Below are 21,874 nucleotides of genomic sequence, written 5' to 3'. Positions count from 1 at the left end.
TACTCCTTCCACCTTTCTGCTTTTCCTTCTTTGCTTAGAACTGGGTTTCCATCTGAGCTCATGATGTTCATACAAGTGGTTCTCTTATCTCCAAAGGTCTCTTTAATTTTCCTGTAGGCAGTATCTATCTTACCCCTAGTGAGATAAGCCTGTACATCCTTACATTTGTCCTCTAGCCATCCCTGCTTAGCCATTCTGCACTTCCTGTCGATCTCATTTTTGAGACGTTTGTATTCCTTTTTGCCTGCTTCATTTACTGCATTTTTATATTTTCTCCTTTCATCAATTAAATTCAATATTTCTTCTGTTACCCAAGGATTTCTACTAGCCCTCGTCTTTTTACCTACTTGATCCTCTGCTGCCTTCACTACTTCATCCCTCAAAGCTACCCATTCTTCTTCTACTGTATTTCTTTCCCCCATTCCCGTCGATTGTTCCCTTATGCTCTCCCTGAAACTCCGTACAACCTCTGGTTCTTTCAGTTTATCCAGGTCCCATCTCCTTAAATTCCCACCTTTTTGCAGTTTCTTCAGTTTTAATCTACAGGTCATAACCAATAGATTGTGGTCAGAGTCCACATCTGCCCCTGGAAATGTCTTACAATTTAAAACCTGGTTCCTAAATCTCTGTCTTACCATTATATAATCTATCTGATACCTTTTAGTATCTCCAGGGTTCTTCCATGTATACAACCTTCTATCATGATTCTTAAACCAAGTGTTGGCTATGATTAAGTTGTGCTCTGTGCAAAATTCTACCAGGCGGCTTCCTCTTTCATTTCTTACCCCCAATCCATATTCACCTACTACGTTTCCTTCTCTCCCTTTTCCTACACTCGAATTCCAGTCACCCATGACTATTAAATTTTCGTCTCCCCTCACTATCTGAATAATTTCTTTTATTTCATCATACATTTCTTCAATTTCTTCGTCATCTGCAGAGCTAGTTGGCATATAAACTTGTACTACTGTAGTAGGTGTGGGCTTCGTATCTATCTTGGCCACAATAATGCGTTCACTAAGCTGTTTGTAGTAGCTTACCCGTGTTCCTATTTTCCTATTCATTATTAAACCTACTCCTGCATTACCCCTATTTGACTTTGTGTTTATAACCCTGTAGTCACCTGACCAGAAGTCTTGTTCCTCCTGCCACCGAACTTCACTAATTCCCACTATATCTAACTTTAACCTATCCATTTCCCTTTTCAAATTTTCTAACCTACCTGCCCGATTAAGGGACCTGACATTCCACGCTCCGATCCGTAGAACGCCAGTTTTCTTTCTCCTGATAACGACATCCTCTTGAGTAGTCCCCGCCCGGAGATCCGAATGGGGGACTATTTTACCTCCGGAATATTTTACCCAAGAGGACGCCATCATAATTTAATCATACAGTAAAGCTGCATGCCCTCGGGAAAAATTACGGCCGTAGTTTCCCCTTGCTTTCAGCCGTTCGCAGTACCAGCACAGCAAGGCCGTTTTGGTTATTGTTACAAGGCCAGATCAGTCAATCATCCAGACTGTTGCCCTTGCAACTACTGAAAAGGCTGCTGCCCCTCTTCAGGAACCACACGTTTGTCTGGCCTCTCAACAGATACCCCTCCGTTGTGGTTGTACCTACGGTACGGCTATCTGTATCGCTGAGGCACGCAAGCCTTCCCACCACCGGCAAGGTCCATGGTTCATGGGGGGGTTTCTACTGATGTGGTTAACGAAATCACACACGCCGTCTCTGAGCGGTTTCACAAAGCCTGAAAGTCGAACAATCTGAAGCTGAGAGACACTGCGGCCGAAGGAGAACCGCTAAGGCGGCTGACCTCTGCTTGCCTTATAAGAGCGGAGGTTGCCCGCCGCCGTATGAGCCATGTATGTAAACAAGGACGCCAATCCTTCCGGCAGCAGCAGCAGCGCGGGCCAGCACCTTCCATTCATTTTCAGGTAGCAGACTACTATTGGGCTCCCTTCCCTTCCTGCCACCATCCTTTAACGAGCATGGGTCGCAACTTCTTTTTATTGTAAACTGAGCTAAGCTCTGAGCGCTCTACTATCATGCGAGCAATATGTAATACGCTCTATGTAACGTGCACATTCCTAATATTTCATAAAAGTGATTATTAGGCAGTACAGATTACACGCGTAAATTAGTTATCTCGTGGGAAATTTTAGCAACCAAGGTTGCTTATGCGGACCCAAAACTGCTTATATTTATGATCAGATAGCGGGTAAATTTCTAAATTTGAGCCCCAAGGCAACGTCCGAGTACTGTTGTGTGATTGTCAAACTGTGCGGTACCGCCACCGTGGCATTTGACACTTTTTTTTATATTTGCAAACATTGCGAGACGGTGTATCACAGTACTCTGTTGTGCGAGAGGTCTTGAAATCCCGTAAGAAGGTAAGCCGTTACCATTCAAAAATTGTAGCAGTTTTAAAAAACAATTCCAGTAGTTTATGAATTAAATATTAGGAATGTTCGTCACTATACTCGACCGTGGTTCGTAAACCAAAAAGATAACTGTGTACAGTTAGGATGATATGCAAACTATGTTTCTTTCAGTTACAATACAAGTGTGATTACGCAAATTTTCCTGGCGTATTAACTGATAATATTGGTGTCGGGACTGCAGCCGGATCATATAGTCATCTTGACACAGTATGACAGCGGTCCATCTGTCCACCATCTACAGGTGAGAACGCTGTTTGCTAAATCTCAGCGGAACAGCGGCCATCTTTTATGTCACAGAGATACAAAAGTGCCTGCACAAAAAATCGCCGTTGCTGCCCCATAACGCTAGCCGTGAAAACTGGCAGAAACGATGAATTGCTACGGAGCATGTGAATGTCAGCCGATTCAAAGACCGTTGTTTTTTTTTTTTAATATAAAACTGGATTCCACATTTTACTTAAAGGGCTTGTCTCCTTTTATAATATTATCTGCCAGACTAATTTCAGTCGATTGCCTTGAGGCATACCACAACAGTGAGACGGAGGAGCAACTGTCTGTGTCTCATAATACGTCATTTTGTGTCCCTCGCGTAGACAGTGCTCTGTTGCTACAGATTTATCAGGTTGTAGTAATTGTGTGGCTGTGGTGATGAGTACTTCTGTTGTGAACGGTGCAAATCATCTGGCCTATAAGGGGTGATTCAGGAGGAAGGTTAAATGCTTAGTGATTCTGTACAAAAAACTTGATATCAACATATGGCCTTTTCTTAACCGTATCCGACACAAATGTTCAAATGTGTGTGAAATCTTATGGGACTTAACAGCTAAGGTCATCAGTCCCTAAGCTTACACACTACTTAACCGAAATTATCCTAAGGACAAACACACACACCCATGCCCGAGGGAGGACTCGAACCTCCGCCGGGACCAGCCGCACAGTCCATGACTGTAGCGCCTGAGACCGCTCGGCTAATCCCGCGCGGCTATCCGACACACAGCTGTTTGAAAATCACGGGCCTCAGTTGCATGTTCTTCATCACCAGCACTCACAAGCGAATGCGACCAAGGCGACATTAGGCTACGTAGTGTTTTCTTTACTGGCCATTTCAATGCACACTTCACTTACGCGTGTTGGGGTGACGAGTCCTGAAAGTGTCGCCGTGGAGTCATTTCTTGGCCACCGAGGTCACCCGATCTTACTCCATTAGATCACTGTTTGTGGGATCAGCTGAAGAGTGAAGTCTACAAGCGCAGTGTGGATACAAAGGAGGAACTTCTCGCTCGTATCTTACACGAATGAGTTCACATCATCAACACAGCAGCTGTCTTCAAGAAATGGAAAATGCGTTGCAGTTGAAGGTGGACATTTTGAACATCTTTTGTGAGGAAATGTACGCAATTAAACAAAACATCAGATCATGATGTTAATTTTACTGTCAGCTGCATTTGTCTTGTTACGACTGTTTTCATTAGTTTCCTTGGAAATGTTAAGAACAGGACATACGTTCGTATGACGTTTTTTTGTTCATAGTCAGTAATGCTATCACTCCTCGAATCATGTACCTTTGCCGGCCGCTGTGACCGAGCGGTTCTAGGCACTTCAGTCCGGAACCACGCGGCTGCTACGGTCGCAGATTCGAATCCTGCCTCGGGCATGGACGTGTGTGATGTCCTTAGGTTAGTTAGGTTTAAGTAGTTCTAAGTCTAGGGGACTGATGACCTCAGTTGTTAAGTCCCATAGTGCTTAGAGCCATTTGAACCAATTTTTTTTGTACCTTTCCCCTGACTCACCCTGTATATGTTTTCCCACAGTGGTAAAGGATTCTGTAAAATCTAAACTTCCTCAGCCCTAGATCATCTTTAACTGAGCCAAGAAGTTCTCTAATCATGGCTGGCGGACGAAACACACTTCTAATGTTATATCTGTTTAGCATCCTTTCTATCTTTGACGATATGCTACCAGCATATGGTAGGAAAGCAACCGATTTACAGTAAAAAAAAAAGGCTTTGCCACCGCTAGAGGTACTGATCCATTACACTTCTGTGTGAAATACACATGGAATTTAGCATAATGCTTGGACCAAGTTAATTTCGCCTTAGGTAGTGACTGGAGTGTTGCTACAAGCCTATGAAAAAGAATGTAAGTATCCCGAACGCTGTATGGTGCTACTGCCGGAGAAATTTCGGAACAGAGTAGGTAATTCAGGACAGTGACTATCAAAGTACTGTAGTATTTCTCAAATTAAAAGTCGCGATCTCGGGGGTCAGAGCATTGCGCCTAGCACGGCCTGAGCCTGTCACCCCTCATAAGGAGTTGGAGGCTTTATCCTTAAGTGGCAACAGAGTCTCCTCCGGTTGTTGGAGGTCAGGAACGAGTTGCACGCTTCCGGACTCTGTTGGTTTCCTTCACCTATCGTTCTGCGCCGCGCGAGGCCGCATACGCTGGCCGGCACCGCCGCTCGGTGTGGGACAGAGAATGAATGATCTACTAACGCAAAATTATTTTCGTGTACCACGGCCGATTTTTATTTTGGGACAGCAGAGAATTTCAATAATATCGTTAAATAGTGTAGATTTTACACTGCTCCGGAGTGTACACGCCAGCGAAGCTTGGTGCCAGATGGAACGTGACTTCCGCAAGCAATGCTCTTACAGTCTGCGTTGGCCGTGCAATATTTATTTTACGCTTAGAGTATTTCTTAAGATAGCTAAGGGGCCGTATTTGTGTTCGAGCCCGCTCCCGTTTGATTTATCAGGAACGCGCTGCACTATTAAAATGTACCATACGGGTCGGGGTTAGGTTGACTGCGGAGTGCTTTAAATGCAGATACACTTTGTTGTTTTAAATGGTCCTAGGCTAGCGCAATAGTTTATGCTTTTAAATACTCCACCCTCATAGAAACAGGGTTGTTTCTTTCTTAATTCCAGGTACTATTCACGCAACTACGAATTCTTGCAATAGTGATTACTTATAAAGTTAAGAGGATTATGTTTACATTACTTAGGCAAGAAATCGTGCTGAGGATGCAACTAGATACGATACATTCGTTCACAACTGTGCGTATTTGTAAAAAATACAATAGATAGAATTCATACTCATCAATGAAGACTGCATAAGTATAAGATAATTCAGTATTTTTCGATTTTATCGTACATTTAAAGAGCGTTTCAGATTTCAGTAAGTTAACTGATCGGTCATGATGCAAGCCAGAAGTATGAGCATTTTTAAGAGTATCCTGCTGAAAACTTCGAACATTACATTCGTGTATTTTGGGTTCGCCATATATCAGTAACCAAAGGAAGTAGCGAACTACAATAACAATGTATTTCTTGAGCCTTAATGTTTTGCGCTTTTCACTATCTATAAATAGAAGCACGATAATCAAGTGACGGCATAATTCACAAATTACTCTGTACGTTTGCACTTGTTTACTGAAGTCAGAGTAATTTACCTTGCCCGCTCTTCCCCCTAGGTGGGACGTTTTTGTTTTTGCTCCTGTTGTACGTGTGTATTACTTCCAGTCATTCTGCAATGTAGAATCCTTCACTGTCAGTTGTTCACGACTTATTTTTCAGTTAATATGTTTCAATTGTTTTTGGACCGTTACTGTTGAAGACTTTCTAAATAAATCCTCAAATCGCGTGCAGCAAATAATTCGAGATTTGAACTCAGTTGTTAAGGACAAACGCTAAAATCCGTCTCACCTGCTTGCCATTTACAGCCGCAACTGCTCAGCAGTAAGTTTACTCGTACATCCGCTCATCCGAGCAATATGTAGGTGCGTTATTCGTAGTTTAGCATGCTTGACACTTAACGCCGCTAACCTCATGTCGCCTGAGACAGGGGAACTTGAGACAGCAACCCTCTGCATCGTACTAAGGTGAGCCTCTTACTTTTGTCCTAGCAGGCACTCAAAGACATACATGTAACTGTTCATTTTCCCAAACTGATATGACAGAGATACTGACTAGAAGGAGCGTACTCGAGACGTCTTCAGGCTGATAACAATATACACTCCTGGAAATGGAAAAAAGAACACATTGACACCGGTGTGTCAGACCCACCATACTTGCTCCGGACACTGCGAGAGGGCTGTACAAGCAATGATCACACGCACGGCACAGCGGACACACCAGGAACCGCGGTGTTGGCCGTCGAATGGCGCTAGCTGCGCAGCATTTGTGCACCGCCGCCGTCAGTGTCAGCCAGTTTGCCGTGGCATACGGAGCTCCATCGCAGTCTTTAACACTGGTAGCACGCCGCGACAGCGTGGACGTGAACCGTATGTGCAGTTGACGGACTTTGAGCGAGGGCGTATAGTGGGCATGCGGAAGGCCGGGTGGACGTACCGCCGAATTGCTCAACACGTGGGGCGTGAGGTCTCCACAGTACATCGATGTTGTCGCCAGTGGTCGGCGGAAGGTGCACGTGCCCGTCGACCTGGGACCGGACCGCAGCGACGCACGGATGCACGCCAAGACCGTAGGATCCTACGCAGTGCCGTAGGGGACCGCACCGCCACTTCCCAGCAAATTAGGGACACTGTTGCTCCTGGGGTATCGGCGAGGACCATTCGCAACCGTCTTCCATGAAGCTGGGCTACGGTCCCGCACACCGTTAGGCCGTCTTCCGCTCACGCCCCAACATCGTGCAGCCCGCCTCCAGTGGTGTCGCGACAGGCGTGAATGGAGGGACGAATGGAGACGTGTCGTCTTCAGCGATGAGAGTCGCTTCTGCCTTGGTGCCAATGATGGTCGTATGCGTGTTTGGCGCCGTGTAGGTGAGCGCCACAATCAGGACTGCATACGACCGAGGCACACAGGGCCAACACCCGGCATCATGGTGTGGGGAGCGATCTCCTACACTGGCCGTACACCACTGGTGATCGTCGAGGGGACACTGAATAGTGCACGGTACATCCAAACCGTCATCGAACCCATCGTTCTACCATTCCTAGACCGGCAAGGGAACTTGCTGTTCCAACAGGACAATGCACGTCCGCATGTATCCCGTGCCACCCAACGTGCTCTAGAAGGTGTACGTCAACTACCCTGGCCAGCAAGATCTCCGGATCTGTCCCCCATTGAGCATGTTTGGGACTGGATGAAGCGTCGTCTCACGCGGTCTGCACGTCCAGCACGAACGCTGGTCCAACTGAGGCGCCAGGTGGAAATGGCATGGCAAGCCGTTCCACAGGACTACATCCAGCATCTCTACGATCGTCTCCATGGGAGAATAGCAGCCTGCATTGCTGCGAAAGGTGGATATACACTGTACTAGTGCCGACATTGTGCATGCTCTGTTGCCTGTGTCTATGTGCCTGTGGTTCTGTCAGTGTGATCATGTGATGTATCTGACCCCAGGAATGTGTCAATAAAGTTTCCCCTTCCTGGGACAATGAATTCACGGTGTTCTTATTTCAATTTCCAGGAGTGTATAAATCAAGTAGAAGAAGGAAAAAAGAAAAGAAAAGAACGAGTTCAGCAAATACCTCAATTCAGGGAGTGTGCCAAATACAAACGCTTGAGATTAAAATTGTTGGAAGGCAGACGTAAGTAGCAAATGTTTCCGGAAGAGACCGACGCACCAGACATTGGGCTGCGGCGCAAAGAACACTAAGCAAACGTACTGCTCACTGAATTTTGCTTGAATGAAATAAACATGGTTTCTACTATAGAAAGGCGATAGGTAAGACGTTAGCATACTACAGTAAAAGAGATATCATATGAAAACATGCTTGATGTTGTAAATCGTTGTGGTTCAATTTATCACTATACTGGCTGAACCAGAACCCCTCTGACAAACTTTCAAAGGTTGTCCCGGGAGACTTAAGTATTTTGGTATAACGTACCCACTGTCTCCGGCACCTCGTTACAGAGTAATAACGTAATTATGATGTATTCGGTTTGTTGCTGTAGTCACCCTTGTTTTTATGAAAATACCTTCACAACAGTGAAAAAGCCTGCTGTATGCAATAATCAAAGAGTACAAAAAGCAACACACAGTAATGCAACAAACATCCGACGACACGCGCACACTTTCATTACAGTGTGTTCAGTCTGTTCTGTAAGTGTACGGTACAGCACGTAACAAATGCAGAAGTGTCCCCTTATGGTTACTGTTCAAAATTTCGACCACCGTGCTCACGGCATAGTGTATAGCGAGGCACCATCGACTGTCTTACACGCTCAAGAATTCCAAGAGTTTGGCCTACTGCTTCCACGGCTGTGATAATCCTAGCAAACAGGACCGTGCGAATATCGACCAGGCTTTTCACATGCCCCCGGGACAAAAAGTCCACTGGTGTGAGTTTCGGTGACCGAAATGGTAGTGGAACAACACCCCCGCGATCAATCCATTGTCGTTCAAATGGAATGCAATAAGCGTGTAACAAGCCGCCGGTGACTGTGGGTCGTTATATCAAAACACTCAGAAGATATCCCTGAACAACCTCTGACAGTTTGTCGGTGGAGTTCTAATTCACCCGGTATACTAGAAAAATATCAGATTGTTATCGTTTTTTTTTCATTTTAACGAACATAAAAATAAAACCTAAACATGGAGATAAATATAGTACCGGTATTGAATAATTGGGCAACGGCCTTGCCGCAGTGGCTACACCGGTTCCCGTGAGATCACCGAAGTTAAGCGCTGTCGGGCGTGGCCGGCGCTTGGATGGGTCACCATCCCGCCGCCACGTGCTGTTGCCATTTTTCGGGGTGCACTCAGCCTCGTGATGCCAATTGAGGAGCTACTCGACCGATTAGTAGCGGCTTCGGTCAAAGAATACCGTCCTAACGGTCGGGAGTGCGGTGTGCTGACCACACGCCCCTCCTTATCCGCATCCTCCTCGGAAGATGACACGGCGGCCGGACGGTCCCGGAAGGGCCACTTGTGGCCTAAAGACGGAGCTTTTTTTTTTTATTGAATAATTAGTTGCAGTGACCGGTGTTGTCTGGGATGTTTAATATCTGCCACACAAAGTGATTGGCCCTGTGCCTTGTTGATACTCATAGCGAATGCACGCTGCAAGGGAAACTGCAATCGCTTTCAATCGAAAGGCACATTGGAATCACTGGGTGTCAACGGAAAGCGACGAATGAATACGTCTTCACACCTGTGGCATTCATAAAAATCAGGTTCTAAACTTCCGGTTCTGACTTTTGCAAATACGCACCAATTTCAAACCAAAAGTTTAATAACAACAGTTACATCATAGATGATGCTTTGATTCCTATTTTTATATTACAAAAATTAATATATTTGTAATGCATAAAGTACCTAAAATCTAACTGTAAGATACATACTTTTATGATTTCAATACACTTAATTTTCTACACGAAATATTTCGACTCTAAAAATATGTGCGTATGCTTAATGAATGAGTATTCCACATGTTTATTAATATTTAGTACAAGTTAAGTTAGCAGCGGTGAAAAGACCACTAATTACTTAAAAAGACATACAAATTTAGCAGTCTCTACATTGCTAACTTCGGAACTTTCCTTTCACGAAAGTCTGAAGGTATTATTCCAAGACGGGTATTGTCGCGATAGGAATTACAGTCAGTTTACCACGATATATTTCGTTTGTTAGGCATTTAATTTTTCATTAATTTTCTTCATTGTTTCATCTCAATGTAGAAATTTAAAATAAATCGGCTAAGAACTTTGAAGTAAATCAGTCAAGTACTTTTCGAGGTGTTTGGTACCAACGTCTCATATTAAAATATATGTGTAGACATGTCCGTCTAAATGTTCATGCGGGGTCGTATAGAAATCTGAAGTAAACCGGCCAAGAACTTTCATAGAAATTTTTGGTAACAACCTTACTCCTTTATGTATTACATACATATGATTCAAGTCAGATTGTGAAATCTTATGTAGACAGCGAACTTCTTGAAAGTAAAGAGCGCAAAATTTCATCGAGATCAGAATAAAACTGTAGATTTTTACGAATTAAAAATGCTATTTCCGTAGATAGTAGCTTTAAGTTCCCCATCTGAGAATAGCGAGAAGTTGGGCAGCGCTCCCGCAGTGAGGCAGCACTTCCGTGAGGGAAGCTACCGGCCGTGGAAGTGCGGTAACAGCCACGCAGATGTGTTCCGAAAGCGAGAGTAATCACGCTTTTGGTTACGTACGCAGAGCAGAACACACCAGTGTTTAGAAAGTGTGGAATGCTGTAATTCAGGTCGAAACTGCTCGCAGGAGGATCTCAGCCTGACGGAAGCCTGGCCGCCTGGCTTCATTCTCGGCTTTCACTTTCTTAACAAGCTTCTCGCCGTGAAAAAAACGCCGCGGGAGGCGCATCGGTGACGAACTTTCATTCTCGAGATAAGATAGCTGACTAAGTTTCTATTCTCAGGTGTCGTCGCTGTTACGTAAACGTGGAGAGCATTAAGCTTTTGTTTTTGGTATTGACTAGTTCTATCGCTCTTCGCTGACCTGACTTACTGTTATCGAGCTGAGGGGTCTTTATTGTCCTATGCCGAACAAAGAAGTTATCAATATGACACACTTCTGAGAGCATTCGTTTTGGCTTATATGCGCTCTCTACCAGCCTTCGTCTTTGTTTTGCATTACTTAATTGCTGATACATGTAATTAATCAAAGCAGGATGACACATTATGCTGTAAAGGGCTGTCACATGACAACGAGTCAGACGGGAAAAAGGTAAGTAAACTGATTATTATTTCAAAAGTAATGGCCATAACTGTCAACACATTTATCCCACTGTGAGACAAGACGGTCAATGCCTTCATGCAAAAATATTCGCTGTTGTCTAAGGAATCATGATTGTATCCCAGGGTGCACATCTTCATCCGAAGCAAATCGATGGTCATGAATGTCTTTGTCATGAATTTCTTTCTTCAGGAACATAAAAAAAATTTAAGGCGCAGGGGGAGATATCGCGATTGTACGGGGGATGTGTAAGGGCTTCTCAGCGAAACTTTTGTAGCATAGTAAAAAAAAAAAAAAAAAAAAAAGTCTGGGCAACGTGTGGGCCTGCTGCAGCAGTTTCGCTGGGAGCTTTTATACATCCTCCATCTAGTCCCGATATTTCCCATGCGATTTCCAAATTGTTGGTGCTCTGAAGAAAGACAGCGAATACTTATGAAATATTAAACAGTTTACATGCTTTTTTCCATTAGTCTCGTTTTTAATTGACTGCCCCTTTATATATATATATATATATATATATATATATATAGAGAGAGAGAGAGAGAGAGAGAGAGAGAGAGAGGGGGGGGGGGAGGATGAGAGTGTAACAGATGATGTATACAGTATCTACAGGCGCTCTATGCTAGGATAATGGCCTTAAAAAAACTTCCTCCATTTTCCTTGTATTAAGATAGTGAGAAAAACGTGAGGTTAGCGTTAGAACGCACAGGCGTGATACTTAAAAGCAGGCGATTGTTTCCAGATGGAACACAGCAGTTTAGTTCATACGGAAAAAGTTTACATTAAAACAAGAAATTTATCCTTGGGAATTTAAAACTGTCGAGAGTTCAAAAAAAATGTTTCGGGTCAAGTAATTGTAATCCATATTTCACAATAAAGTAAATAATAATAATGCCGAAAACGTTTCATTTTATATTTAGCAAGACCCACAAGTATCAAAGCTGTAGTTTGTCTCTCTTAAAGACAGTTGTGACCATGGGACAAAGCTCCATATTCACCGACAGCAAGCAAATACCTCGAATGATGAGAAACCTGCCGCACAACCCGAAAAGTAGGTCGTGTTCTGTATGCATGCCAATCTACGTCACGTAACTTTTATCAAAAGTTGAGAAACTCAGTAGGTTTTTTCCTCTGTACAAGGAAAGATAAGCTTCGTTTCGAAGATTACTGAGAGAACATCAAACTTAGATTGTAACTTCATTTGTTCCACTGATACCTGAAAGTAAACGCATATGTTTGACCCACTTTATACTTGTAAATTATTATTGAATATATTTATTTGAACAAGAAGGCTGACGGTATCCCAAACACGACCTATAGCGTGATTGACCCATCGTGATTCCACAGTATGTTTTTGACACCTGTCTTAGCCTAGATTGTATTTGAGGAGGCAGACGAGCTCCATTCTCAAAGACAAAGGAGAATTTGGCTTTCTGCCATTTTTTAGCTCTCGGATCGGTCCAAGAAGAGGACACACAGGACCGAGACGTAGCACCCATGTACTCGGGAGATACTTGGCAGGAGTCCCAGTGCACCGTCCAGATTTAGCCTTCCCGCGATTTATATAAGCTACGAAGCGTGTTAGTCGCGACGGCTCGACAACAAAGAGGTGCTCGTTGGCGTCCCAGACCTCAGACAATATGCGAGCAGATAAGCGTCGTCTCTGACGAGCTGTGCGCGTCTGTCAACTCCACGTGTTTCTGTACAGTTCTTAGCGGAGAAACTGCGTAGCATTATTAATTATATGCGAAAGTGCCAACACGTCGTCATCGGCACGTGGAAAGGCACGCATCATCTGACGGGAGGCGAGAACGAGTCTGAGTGCGCGTTGTTAATGACTGATAGGCTTGCTACTGAATCACCGTGTTTATGAACGATATCTCCACCAACAAATCTGCTACGTCGTAACTCGCCCACGAAGTTAAGTGGGCTTTAAACTGATTTGTGGGCTGAGAGGTGTGCAGGACAAAGGAAATCGTAAGGACAAGTAAGAAACAAAGAGTCGCTCGTTACTGCAAGAATATAAATAAAGAACCGTAGTGACAAGAGGACAATTAGCGTACAATGTTCCGCAGACGTCGTGTCTAACAGAGACGGAATTCCAGATAATTTTAAAAAAGGTTGTGAATGGGATCGGCCACAGGCTTGTTCAAAGGATAATTTTGGCATTCTCTGTTACGGTTCCAGCGTCTTAATTACTGCTTAGTCTCACTATTTCCCATAATCAGACTTCTATAACTTCTAAGAACTACCAGTTGGTGGAAGCAGTCGGCCAAATGGAAATATATATTTACCTCTCGCAGATTGGTGCATTACCTAAACAAAATATGAGCCTACTATGGTAAAGGAAACTGGTGCAGATGAAAGCGATTCCTGTGGCACACTGTAGAGAAACGCTTGTATTGTTGACGATTTAAAAAATGGAGCCGGCCGGTAGTCGCCGTGCGGTTCTAGGCGCTTCAGTCTGGAACCGCGTGACCGCTATGGTAGCAGGTTCGAATCCTGCCTCGGGCATGGATGTGTGTGATGTCCTTAGGTTAGTTTGGTTTAAGTAGTTCTAAGTTCTAGGGGACTGATGACCACAGATGTTAAGTCCCATAGTGCCCACAGCCATTTGAACCATTTTTTTTAAAAAAATGGACAGGGTTATAACTAGGCGCATTTTCCTCTGAACTACACCAAGGGGGCCGCCGAATTCAGTGTTCCAGCCGACGGATCCGTATCAACAGTTATCTACATCATTCACGAGAGCCGCGAAAAGGATTGGGGCTCAACCCAGATCGCTGGTGCTAGGTTTGTTGATGAAGAACTGAAGGCCATCACATGTCCTTCCATTGCAGGCAGGTTCTGAGAAAAATTCGTTCAGTCCCAGGATTTGAAACTGATATCCCGGGGTCCAATGCTGTCGCATTGTGCTAGCTGGTTCGAATACAAGAAGGAAAACTACAATTTCCTGGGAATAAGTTGCTGCGGGACGTGTCTCTGTTGTGACCGCTGAATACTGGTAGTCGTCGAACAAGAACACAAGCAGACTGCAGACTACTAACGAATTGAGTGACTCGAAGATTTCTTGAATAATAGAACCCAGAACGTTGTCCTCGACCGTCAGTGTTCATACGAGACAAGGGAGTGCCCCGGGGAAGTGCGATACGACCGTTCTTGTTCTCTATATACATAAATTATCGGACGAATGGGGTGGGCAGCAATTTCGGCTGTTTGCTGATGATGCCATGGTGAATAGGAAAGTATCGGCATTGATACAAAAATTCTACTTGGTGTGATGAATGGCAGCTAACTGAAAATGTAGAAAAATGTAAGATGATGTAGATGAGTAGGAAAATCATTCCCGTAACGTTCGAATACAGCATTAATAGTGAGTTACTAGACACAATAAGGTCAGTTAGATATCTGGGCGTTACGTTGCAAAGCGATATGAAATTGAACGATTGGAGGATTGTAGTGGTGAAGGCGAGTGGTCGACTTTGGTTTATTGGGAGAGTTTTAGGGAAGTGTGGTTCATGTGTAAAGGATATTGCATACAGAACACTGATGCGACCCATTCTTGAGTACCGCTCAGTTGTTTGGAATCCCCATCAGGTGGGATTAAACGAAGTCATCGAAGCATTTCTAGGCAAGCTGCTAGACTTGTTACCGTTAGGTTCGATCACCAAGCGAACTTCACGGAGAAGCTTTGTGAATTGTTGTTGTTATTGTGGTCTTCAGTCCTGAGACTGGTTTGATGCAGCTCTCCATGCTACTCTATCCTATGCAAGCTGCTTCATCTCCCAGTACGTACTGCAGCCTACATCCTTCTGAATCTGCTTAGTGTATTCATCTCTTGGTCTCCCTCTACGATTTTTACCCTTCACGCTGCCCTCCAATACTAAATTGGTGATCCCTTGATGCCTCAGAACATGTCCTACCAACCGATCCCTTCTTCTAGTCAAGTTGCGCCACAAACTCTTCTTCTCCCCAGTTCCATTCAATACCTCCTCATTAGTTATGTGATCTACCCATCTAATCTTCAGCATTCTTCTGTAGCACCACATTTCGAAAGCTTCTATTCTCTTCTTGTCTAAACTATTTACCGTCCCCGTTTCACTTCCTTACATGGCTACACTCCATACAAATACTTTCAGAAACGACTTCCTGAAATTAAATCTATAATCGATGTCAACAAATTTCTCTTCTTCAGAAACGCTTTCCTTGCCATTGGCAGTCTACATTTTATATCCTCTCTACTTCGGCCATCAGAAGTATTTTGCTCCCCAAATAGCAAAACTCCTTTACTACTTTAAGTGTCCAATTTCCTAATCTAATTCCCTCAGCATCACCCGACTTAATTCGACTACATTCCATTATCTTCGTTTTTATTTTGTTGATGTTCATCTTATATCCTCCTTTGAAGACACTATCCATTCCGTTCAACTGCTCTTCCAAGTCCTTTGCTGTCTCTGACAGAATTACAATGTCATCGGCGAACCTCAAAGTTTTTATTTCTTTATTTCTACTCCGAATTTTTCTTTTGTTTCCTTTACTACTTGCTCAATATACAGATTGAATACCATCGGGGATAGGCTACAACCCTGTCTCACTCCCTTCCCAACCACTGCTTCCCTTTCATGTCCCTTGACTCTTATAGCTGCCATCTGGTTTCTGTACAAATTGTAAATAGCCTTTCGCTCCCTGTATTTTATCCCTGCCACCTTCAGAATTTGAAAGAGAGTATTCCAGTCAACATTGTCAAAAGCTTTCTCTAAATCTAAAAATGCTAGAAAAGTAGGTTTGCCTTTTCTTAATCTAGCTTCTAAGATAAGTCGTAGGGTCAGTATTGCCTCACGTGTTCCAATATTTCTACGGAATCCTAACTGATCTTCCCCGAGGTCGGCTTCTACCAGTTTTTCCATTCGTCTGTAAAGAATTCGGGTTAGTATCTTGCAGCTGTGACTTATATTTTACCCAAGAGGACGCCATCATTTAACCATACAGTAAAGCTGCATGCCCTCGGGAAAGAAAGTGTGAATCCCTGGCGGGAAGACAACGTTCTCGTCACGAAACACTATTGAGAAAATTTACACAACTGGCATTTGAGGCTGACTGCAGAATGATTCTACTGCTACCAACGTACATTTCGCGTAAGGACCACGAAGATAAGACAGGGCAAGTCAGGTCTCGTACGGAGGCATAGACAGTTGTATTTCTCTCTATTTGGGAGTGGAACTGGAAAGTAAATAACTAGTAGTGATACAGAGTACCCTCCGCCATGCACCATACGGTAGCTTGCGGAGTATGTACGCATATGTAGATCTAAATGCAAGAAAACTGATTTGAGAAGTTCTGTGTGAACAAATCCGCGAAGTGTATTAAAATAGTAATACCGTTCATTTTAGTTAAAATAATAAAAAATCCCTTCAGCGAAATTATTAAAGGAACATGAATGTAAATTCGGAGCTAGTACAACCTACTGTCTCTCGACTGTTGTGAATCTGGAATTATAGTGTACATGTAAGCTGGAGTATGTTTGTTTGTATCGGGTCTAACATGACGCAACCTTGTACCGTCGCGTCGCTTTGTTTGCGAAGCGGTTCGCGGAGGCGGTACGTCACCAGCAAAGGCGCAATTGCCAGCAGCGTAAGGTGAGCGTTATCTGGCGCGGAGCACCGGTTTGACAGAAAACAGCTGTCGCGTCGCTCCTTTGTGCGGGAACAGCTGTGTGCGCACGTGGCCGCTAGCTTGGCGTACTGTCAAGTTCCGCACTGCTATTTGCAGCGAGAAGGGCAAAGCGGCCTCGGAGCCACTGGCAACTCTGTGAGCTGAGAACACAATGCACGAGCTCCTCCAAACAAAATGCATCGAACGCTCACAACAAACAGAGCATTTCCCTCGTTGGTGAAGACACTGGGCTCAACTCCGCAGTAGACAATCCCGACGTTGGTTTACCTAAATCACTTTGGGCGAATCTGGCAACAGTTTCCTCCCACCTCCTGTTCAAGTGAGCTTGTACTCCTAATGTCTACGTGACATTAAACTCTAACCCTTCTTTTCTTCTCCCACTTCTCAAAGTGAATTTTGAGAGAACTAATATTGCGCAAAGCTGGGTCGGAACTTTCGACGTAATTATTGCAACCGACCTACATGTAGAATAGACATCGAGATTGTTGCGCATTAGACTATAACTTGTATTAAATAGTGCATGACGTTCTTGTAATAGCACAATCTTACCGATGAGTAAAAGTGGCAACAAAGAGAAACTTCTGTCTTTAATCTAAAAGAAAAAAAAAAGACGATGAAGTCTGCGTGATGACTACGCACAGGAAGTGTAATGCTGTCAGTTTTTAAACTCTGTAATCACGTAGCTAAAACCAGGGAATTTGTTGCTGTTACAATGCCAACGAAATAAATACAAGAACAATAAACATAGATGTGATAGAAACAACAACTAAAAATTATATTAGTTACGTGTCAAAACATTTCTTTTCTGTTTGTTTGCATGGCCGTCTTTCGCAGCAGCTGTTAAAATCAATTATTATTGGTTTCTCCGTCTCAAGCTTACTGCAATTAATTAAAGAGAATTTTACACCATACGCGTTTCGCTTTCATTTACAAAGCATCTTCTGTGGTCGTTGGATTTTCTGCCCTTTGTTCTCACATTCTGCAAACCACTGCTTCTTCCCTCTTTGTTAGCACAAACTGATATCGAAAGAAACTTCGTTGCATTATAAACTTGTCAGTATTTACCCTTTTGCACTTTCTCTTACGCTGCATCGATGTTATTTACACTTCACCTCACTTGTGAATATAGAAATGCAGTTATGTGCGTTGTGACTCAGCACAATATTGCAATGTTTATGTTTGTTCATTTTTTTGCTGTAGCTATACGAAAAACAAATGAGCAACCATAAACACTGATACTGTGCTGAGTGAGTATACATACAAATGCAGTTCTATTTCCAAAGTGAGGTGAAGTGTAAATAGCTCCAATGTGGAATTTGCAGAATATCTGAACAAGACGCAGAAACATTAATGACCACAGAAGATGCTTTATAAATAAAAGCGAAGCGCGTCCGATGTAAAATTTAGTTAACTGTAGTGAGCTTAAGACCGAGAAATCAATAATTTATATTTATTTTCTGGTTAGTAATTGGATATATTTGGTTTTTACACTATACATATCGAACCAAAATATGTTACTGCAAATGGTACATAGCGAACGTTATTTTCTTTTTGGGTGTATTAATTTGTCAGCTACAAAAATGACAGAAATCTTTTCTGACGCAGCAATCTCACACAAAATTGCTAAATCTAGCAGGCACTGGGACATATCTGTTCGGAAACAAGAAGGAAATGCCATGTTTCCGTTTCTGAAATGATGATTAATAAAGGGCAAGAGACTGAAACGTAGGTAACTTTCAAAGAGCTTGAAAATATGCGGAAACAGCTAATTGAAAGAAGGGAAACTTGCAGTAGTATCGATACCAGCACTACAGCAACAATGGTAGGCGATGAAATTGTCACGAAGTGCCCTCTGCCATGCATGCTAGTGTTAACTACTGACTGCATTAGTAAACGAGTTAAACTGCGAGAGCGACTGTGGCATTAAGAAACGGAATTACGAGTGAAATGAATAACCGATGCTAAACAAAGGAGAGCATGCTGCACAGGTTAGATACTACGCCATAGACCACGCAAAGAGTGGCTGGCATCAAAAGGCACAGCGGTAAAAGTGACAGGTACGAGCGATAATAAACAAAAGAGAGGTTAGAGACTGACCCAAATTGTTGTTCTCCTGCGCCTCGGTGCATCTGCCCACGACGCGGATGATTGCCCTGCCGGCCATGCGGGTGCAGTGCATCACTGCCGCCTGGTTGGTGATGTCTGCTCCGAACTGCGGGGGCCTCATGTTCGCGTCGGCTGCTGTTGCTTGCTGCTAGGGATCTGCGGCCGCAGCGGCGCGGACGCGCTTAAATACGGACGCCCCCCCCCACCCCGCTGGCATCGCACGTGCGCCGCAGCGCCGCGCACATCCAACATCATTTCGCGAACTCAAAATACACGGACCAGCGGGAAAAACCAATTGTGCAAGAAGCGGAAGAAACCCTCGACTACTCTTTGAGGTTCGTCTAGGCCGAATGTCGACAGCCGAATTGCCAACTCCCCTTCTGTCAGAAATGGGGACTCACAATAGTGGCCGAAAGGGCGTTTCAGAAATGACCGTTCTTCTACTTATAACCGTAACTGCTACGGGTAAAACCGTAGTTCTGAAGCTGAAATTGCAAGACTCAGGTGCAATTCCGGTGACGTGTTTCAGGGGGTTCGGCACGTGGAAGTGATCGCTCGACACGCACTCGCCACAACAAAGCGGAACAAATTTTCGGATGAGGCGCATAGACAGAACAAAAGTTCCAAATGGGCTGAGACAATACTTAAACCGACACAGACTGTCTATAGTCATTTACAATACATCATCCTCAACGTTTTGAACACCATTCAAACATCCTGGCAGATTAAAACTGTGTGCCGGACCAAGACTCGAACTCGGGACCTTTGCCTTTCGCGGGCAAGTGCTCTACCAACTGAGCTACCCAAGCACGACTCACGCCACGTCCTCACAGCTTTACTTCTGCCACTACCTCGTCTCCTACCTTCCAAACTTAACAGAAGCTCTCCTGCGAACCTTGCAGAACTAGCACTCCTGAAAGAAAGGATATTGCGGAGACATGGCTTAGCCACAGCCTGGGGGATGTTTCCAGAATGAGATTTTCACTCTGCAGCGGAGTGTGAGGACGAGGCGTGAGTCGTGCTTGGGTAGCTCAGTTGGTAGAGCACTTTCCCGCGAAAGGCAAGGGTCCCGAGTTCGAGTCTCGGTCCGGCACACAGTTTTAATCTGCCAGGAAGTTTCATATCAGCGCACACTCCGCTGCAGAGTGAAAATCTCATTCTGGAAACATCCCCCAGGCTGTGGCTAAGCCATGTCTCCGCAATATCCTTTCTTTCAGGAGCGCTAGTTCTGCAAGGTTCGCAGGAGAGCTTCTGTTAAATTTGGAAGGTAGGAGACAAGGTACTGGCAGAAGTAAAGCTGTGAGGACGGGGCGTGAGTCGTGCTTGGGTAGCTCGGTGGTAGAGCACTTGCCCGCGAAAGGCAAAGGTCCCGAGTTCGAGTCTCGGTCCGGCACACAGTTTTAATGTGCCAGGAAGTTTCATATCAGCGCACACTCCGCTGCAGAGTGAAAGTCTCATTCTGGAACCATTCAAACAGCTGCATCATGGGACCACCAACGGCGGTTGTAATGTAAACAGACAACTAGTTTCGATCAAGCTACCACCTTCAGGCCACGAATTAACGCTACAGCAAGTTTATGATGATCCCTCGAACAGGGTGAAACAGCAGGAAAGGTACCTGCTGTGAGGGGTGATAGTATTGGTGATTCTAAATAAAAACTCCGAATGAACTTATGCCCTTTTCTTAACCGTATCCGATATACAGCTTCAGAATTACAGGCGTCAGTCGCATATCCTTAATCAGCACTCACATACGAATAAAACCAAAGCAACCTTTCGCTAAGTTGTGTTGTCTTTACAGACGATTTCAATCCGCACTTCGCAAAGGAGGTACTTCTCGCTCGTATTTTACATGCGCCTGCCCAAGTAGAGGACCGTACGAATGAGCTAAGATCACCCAACACACCAGCTGTCTACAAGAGCTGCAGAATGCCTTGCAGTTGATGGTGGATTTTTTGAACATATTTTGTAATGAAATGTACACGATTATACAAAACATTAGACTACAACGTTTCATTTACTGTCACGAGCATTTGTTCAAATGGCTCAAATGGCTCTGAACACTATGGGACTTAGAACAGAACAGGACATCACACACATCCATGCTCGAGGCAGGATTCGAACCTGCGACCGTAGCAGTCGTGCGGTTCCGGATTGAAGCGCCTAGAACCGTTCGGCCACCGGGCCGGCCGGAGCATTTGTCCTTTCCCCCTTTGTATTCATTAGTTTCCACGGAAACTAAAGAACAGGACATATGTTCATATGACGTTTTTCGTTCAGAATCACTAACACTATCATTGCTGAGAGCATGCACCTTTCCTCCTGATTCACCCTGTACACATCACAGCAGATTTTGGTGCTTTCGTAATACCGTTCTTTAAACGCTTTGAAGCTGTGGAGCAGTGTCTACATAAAATGTTTTATATTATGAATGTAAAAACAACCGACATTGATGTAATATTCTACAATATCTATTATTTTAAAAACCAGTTGGTGGCTGTTACCTCATCGTCGGGTACAAAAATAAATGTGTGTGTCTGTGAAATTTTTGTGGAATCAAAGCTTTTATGCTTTATACATCTGTAGAGAATCTCAGTTGTTTTTCAAAGGTAACAGTTGTTAGTGTTTGATTTAGGACAAAACGAGTGGAACTGTTTCAGTAAAAGGAGATGTAAAACCATTTAGCGTTGATAAAATACGTAGCACATTAAAAATTATCTACATGACAAATTACGGCTGTTCTTAATAGAGAAATAAGTTGAACAATGTATAGTAAACATCGGTGACGTGTTCCGAGGTGGCGCCTGCACAAAATAATCGTGTCCTTAATAAGTCCAATATTACAAACACGTCTAATATTTTACCTGTTTGTAGAATTGGACCTGTTACGGACTAGACCATCTTATTCAGTCACCCGTTTGGAACATGTCACCGTAGTTCACTACACAGGGGGTTTCAGAACTCGACGAC

At 44.0% G+C, this 21,874-nt stretch overlaps 1 protein-coding gene across 1 annotated transcript in view; it reads right to left on the bottom strand.

Annotated features, from left to right (window-relative positions):
• The window catches only part of LOC126248707 (leucine-rich repeat-containing protein 20-like), a 43,024-nt gene extending 23,949 nt beyond the window's left edge, over positions 1–19,075 (bottom strand). Inside the window, exon 1 of the mRNA XM_049950000.1 lies at positions 18,896–19,075. Coding sequence (XP_049805957.1) covers positions 18,896–19,025 — 130 coding nt within the window. The 5' untranslated portion in view covers positions 19,026–19,075. The remainder of the gene's footprint in view (positions 1–18,895) is intronic.
• Between the last annotated feature and the right edge of the window lie 2,799 nt (positions 19,076–21,874).

This window comes from Schistocerca nitens, chromosome 3 (assembly GCF_023898315.1).
Source record: "Schistocerca nitens isolate TAMUIC-IGC-003100 chromosome 3, iqSchNite1.1, whole genome shotgun sequence".
In the NCBI taxonomy this organism is placed as follows: domain Eukaryota; kingdom Metazoa; phylum Arthropoda; class Insecta; order Orthoptera; family Acrididae; genus Schistocerca; species Schistocerca nitens.
This window is presented reverse-complemented; position numbering and strand designations above follow the sequence as displayed.